Source organism: Dendrobium catenatum, unplaced genomic scaffold (assembly GCF_001605985.2).
Source record: "Dendrobium catenatum unplaced genomic scaffold, ASM160598v2 original_scaffold_97457, whole genome shotgun sequence".
Taxonomy (NCBI): Eukaryota; Viridiplantae; Streptophyta; class Magnoliopsida; order Asparagales; family Orchidaceae; genus Dendrobium; species Dendrobium catenatum.
Genome location: NW_021415896.1, coordinates 23,744 through 28,452, shown reverse-complemented (window position 1 = coordinate 28,452; position 4,709 = coordinate 23,744). Strand labels below are relative to the sequence as shown.

At 36.7% G+C, this 4,709-nt stretch overlaps 1 protein-coding gene across 1 annotated transcript; it reads left to right on the top strand.

Moving 5' to 3' along the window:
- Positions 1-805: 805 nt before the first annotated feature.
- LOC110110215 lies at positions 806-1,351 on the top strand. The gene has a single exon (XM_020841596.1). The coding sequence runs from the start codon at positions 806-808 to the stop codon at positions 1,349-1,351; it is 546 nt and encodes a 181-aa protein (XP_020697255.1).
- The last annotated feature ends 3,358 nt before the right edge of the window (positions 1,352-4,709 follow it).

Below are 4,709 nucleotides of genomic sequence, written 5' to 3'. Positions count from 1 at the left end.
CTGCTTTTGGAGACGTTGTTCACGAGAAGGAAATTATGTTTCGGTTTAACAAAGAGCGGCCATTGATCATCAAGGAAGGAGCTTTCGAAGAAAAAAAGAAGATCGTTGAATGTGTTGGAAAAGGTAAACAAATTCTCTATGAAGATTCCAGATTGAAGTCTTACGGTAAACAAGGAACAATTCAACAAAAAGTAAATCAGATCCAAATAGAGGAGTGTGCTCAATCTTCATGTAAGAATGCGGCAGAAGAAGTTAAGAAGAATTTGAATGGTGATCAGAATGATAACCAGATTACTGATGATCTGGGTATAGAAGGAGTCAATATGACGTCAAAGGAAAACGAAGGAGTGGACAAGGCTATTCGAAGCTCTGACCTGTTCATAGTGCGGGAATGTGAAGCTAGAGATCTTGGGAATTGCATTCAAAGAAACAATGTGGTTGATTCGAATCTTGTTACTGAAAAACAAGGATTGAATGCTTGGAAAAAGAAGGATAATATAAAAGTGTCTGAACTTGATTTCGGAAGCATCTTTGTGAATGAAGACGGAACTGTCAAACTACATGTGGGAAAAGAGGTTGATAACTCAAATAGACTGAAAAAGTCTCTGGTTATAAAGATATTTGGTAACAACATTCCCTTTAATGTCATTAGCATTGAGTTAAGAAAACAATGGTCCAGATTCGACAAATTTCATTTAACCCAACTAGGTCTTGGTTGGGTGCTTTGCGCGCCTTTGAGAATCAAGAAGCTCTTGAAGAAATAATTGTTTCAGGTCCCTGGTACGTCAATTGAAACATAGTGGGAATGGACAGATGGTCAGCAACTTTCTCACCTAATTCACTTCAAGGTCTTACAGCCATAATTTGGATCCGTTTGCCAAACCTTCCACTTCAATGCTGGGATGAAGTGAACTTTTGTATAATTGCTTCCATGGTGGGGATCCCTTATTTGATCGATGGAAACATGTTCCAGTGGTCTAGAAGTGAGTTCGCAAGAGTTTGCGTGAGAATCAAACTAGATGAGAAGCTTCCCATGGGAGTTTGGGTTGAAGGAGAGCTGGGAAAATTTTATCAGAACATTGAATACGAAAGGCTGCCAACATTTTGCTTCATTTGTCGTAAGATTGGCCACTTAAGGGAGGAATGTTTGAAGAAATCTTCAGCAAATGAACCTAATCCAGGAGATGAAGACCCAATCAGTAAAGGATTAGAAGGAAATGGAGATGCCAGGAAAAACTGTCCAAAACAGAGTCAGCTAGATAATGGAAAAAAAGATGATGATGGAGAAGGTTATGGTCCATGGATTAATGTGGACTACAAAGCTAAGAAGATTAATAAAAAATTTCTATGAGCAAGGAAATTATAAAGTCAAAATCTACCTTGGAAGGGATCTCAAAGGAAGTTGTTAGACCAAACAATTCTAGCAGGGAGTTTGATGGGAATATCCTGTTAAAACAAATTTCAATTGATTCTAGCATGAATCAAAAAGCAGGTGAAGTGGTTAATGATTCTACTCCTAATATAGAATTATGCTATATCGTGGATGATAAAAGACCTGAAAAGGCTTCTGAGATCAAAATTCCAAATTCTACAAATAAGTTTGAAATTCTAAGTAACATAGCAGAGGAAGGGGAAATAATAGAGGAATGTTTACATCCTAAGGAACAGGAAGATATTCAGATAGAGACAGCTAATGGGGGTTCTAAAGTTTGTGAAGGTAATTTGTCCATGGTTAAGAAGAGAGGTACTAAGCAGTTAAAAAACTTGGGACCTATCAGCCTGAAGACAAGGGGCAGGAAAAATGAAGAAGATGCTAAGGAGAAAGGGGGAATTAATTCCCCATTGATCCATAAATGAATTCCTTATTATTTTGGAATTGTAGAGGAGCCAAGAAAAAAAGGGCTTCTCTCTACCTCAAGGAGGTGGTTAAAGATCAAAATGTTATTTTTGTTGGGCTTTTGGAGACTAAACTAGTCTCTATTGAGAATAAAGATGTGGATATTATGATTGGAAATGGATGGAATTACAGCTTTGTGCCGTCTGCAGGTTTATCTGGGGGCATTTTTGTTATGTGGAGAAGCAGCCAAGCTAAATTTAAAATGCAAGTCTTCTTCTCAATTCATTGTAGGTGATTTAGATATCACTAATAAAGGAAAATGGAGAGTAGCTACTATTTATGGTAGCAAAAATGTGTACAATAGAAGGTTTCTTTGGAACGGCTTGGAAAAACACATCACCAATGATTGGCCTTTGGTGTTTGGTGGAGATTTCAACTGTCTTTTGGCTAAAGAAGACAAGATTGGTGGCAAGAAATTTACATTCTCTATAGGGCCGAGAGAGATGAAATACTTTATGACTTCAAATGATCTTCATGAGCTGAACTTCATTGGTCCTAGAAAAACTTGGAGCAATAATAAGAAAGGAAATGAAAGGATAATGGAGAGATTAGACCGAATTCTGGTTAATGCTGCTGCAATGAACTGCAATCAATACATGGTTACAAAACATCTTCCTAGAATAGCGTCTGATCACTGTCCTATTCTTCTCCATACTTCAGTTTTTCCTTCAAACATCAAGAGATCTATCAAATTCGAGGATGTGTGGGCTTCATATCCGATTTCCTATGCTATAGTGAAAAATGCTTGGATGAGAAGAGACTCAGGATCTCCTGCAGAAATTCTGAATTACAAATTCAAAAGGACTCTCAAATCCTTATTATTTTGGAATAAGGCTAAGCACAAAGAATTAAATCACATGAAGGACTTGCTCAAAGAAGAAGTTCTCATGCTCCAAACTAAAGAATCGGAAGTTGGTATGCTTTCCATGGATGAGTATTCAATTCTGAAATTTAAAATCAGTGAGCTCAACTCTACTTTGGCAAGGTTAAACACGTGGTGGAGACAAAGATCCAAAGTTAAATGGATAGAAGCAGGAGACCATAATTCAAATTTTTTTCACTCTATGGCAAGTGCTAGAAAGAATATTAATCTAATTCATTGCATTAAGGATGGCAATGGAATTCTAGTGGATAATCAGAATCAAATTGAAGACATTTTGGTACACTACTTCTATAATAAGTGGCGAGATAGAAGATGTTTTCTTGAAGGTTGGCCGAATAGACAATCTGTTCTGGATGAGGATGATAAAAGACTGTTAAGTATAGAATTCAGTTTTGAAGAAGTAGAAAATGCAATCAAAGATACCACAGGAGGTTCTTCTCCAGGTGAAGACGGTATTATTAATTCTTTTCTCAAACATTATTGACCTATTATAAAAACAGAATTCTGGGAAGCTATGAAGAACTTTCTTGAAATCGGAAGTATGAATGAGGATTGGAAGAGAACTTTGATTGTTCTAATTCCAAAAATCAACAATCCAAAATGTGTTGATAATTATAGGCCTATTAGCCTGTGTAACACGGTGTATAAAATTGCAACCAAAATTCTTCTTAGCAGAATGAAAGGTATTATCCCGAAACTAATCTCACTTGAACAAGCCGCCTTTCTTAGAGGGAGATCTCTACAAGACCATATTTTGCTTGCTAATGAACTTATTCATAAGTTCAGATTCTCAAAAGCTTCTAAAGGGCTGGTGTCTATTAAATTAGACATGGAAAAAGCATATGACTCTATGGGATGGCCTACTCTTAAAAAAATTCTTGAATATTTTTAGTTTCCAGATTTCTTCTCTATGCTTATTTTAGAATGTGTATAGAATCCTGCATTTTCTATTTTAATTAATGGAACTCCTTCCAAATGGATCAAAGCTAGGTGTGGATTTAGACAAGGGTGCCCCTTGTCTCCTTATCTTTTTATTTTATGCTCTCAGCTCCTCTCCAATGCCATAAATGAAAGAGATGATTTTGGTGTTCGGGTTAGCAACAATAGCCCAAGAATCTCGCACTTATTATATGCTGACGACATAATCTTCTTTGCTAAAGCTAAAATAAAAAATATAAGAAAGATAAAAGGGATTGTTAGCAGTTACTGTGACTGGACTGGACAGAAGGTGAACACGAGCAAAACGGCCATGTTGTTTGGGAAAGAAGTCACCAGCGTTAAGAGGAGAAAAATCAAAAGAATCATGGGATTCAAAGAAGTGAAGGAATTCAATTGCTTGGGAACAAAATTGTCTGTAAAAAGACTGTCAAAAGTAGATTTCCAATTCATATTGGATAAAATTATAAAGAAACTAAATAATTGGGGGACCATATTTTTCTCCTTAGCAGGTAAAATTACATTCACAAAGTATGTCATTCTATCGATCCCTTCTTTCCATTCTACTGTGTCTTTAGTGCTGAAATCTATTCTTAAAGAGGTGGAAAGGATTTGCCGAACTTTCTAGGAATGCATTATGTTAGCTGGAAGAAGTTGTGTGATCCTGTTGAACAAGGCGGTAGAGGGATTCAATCCTGTTTGAGCAAAACGGGTCCTTTAAGAGCTAAATTAACATGGAAATATATGAAAGAACATGAATCTTTATTGCATAAATTTATGTTTCCAAAATATGGTTCCTATTGGGGAGCAGAAAACAGGAATAAATCAGTTTCTGCAGCATGGAAAATTATCAAAGATGGCAGCAAATGTGAGACCTCGCTCCCTTACTGTTCCTCTCTGATTTGGATTTTCCTCTCAGGATCGTCCAGGACGATTTTAGATCGTCCAGGACGATCGGCACTGTAGAAAATATCGGCCTGAGAATAGTTCTGG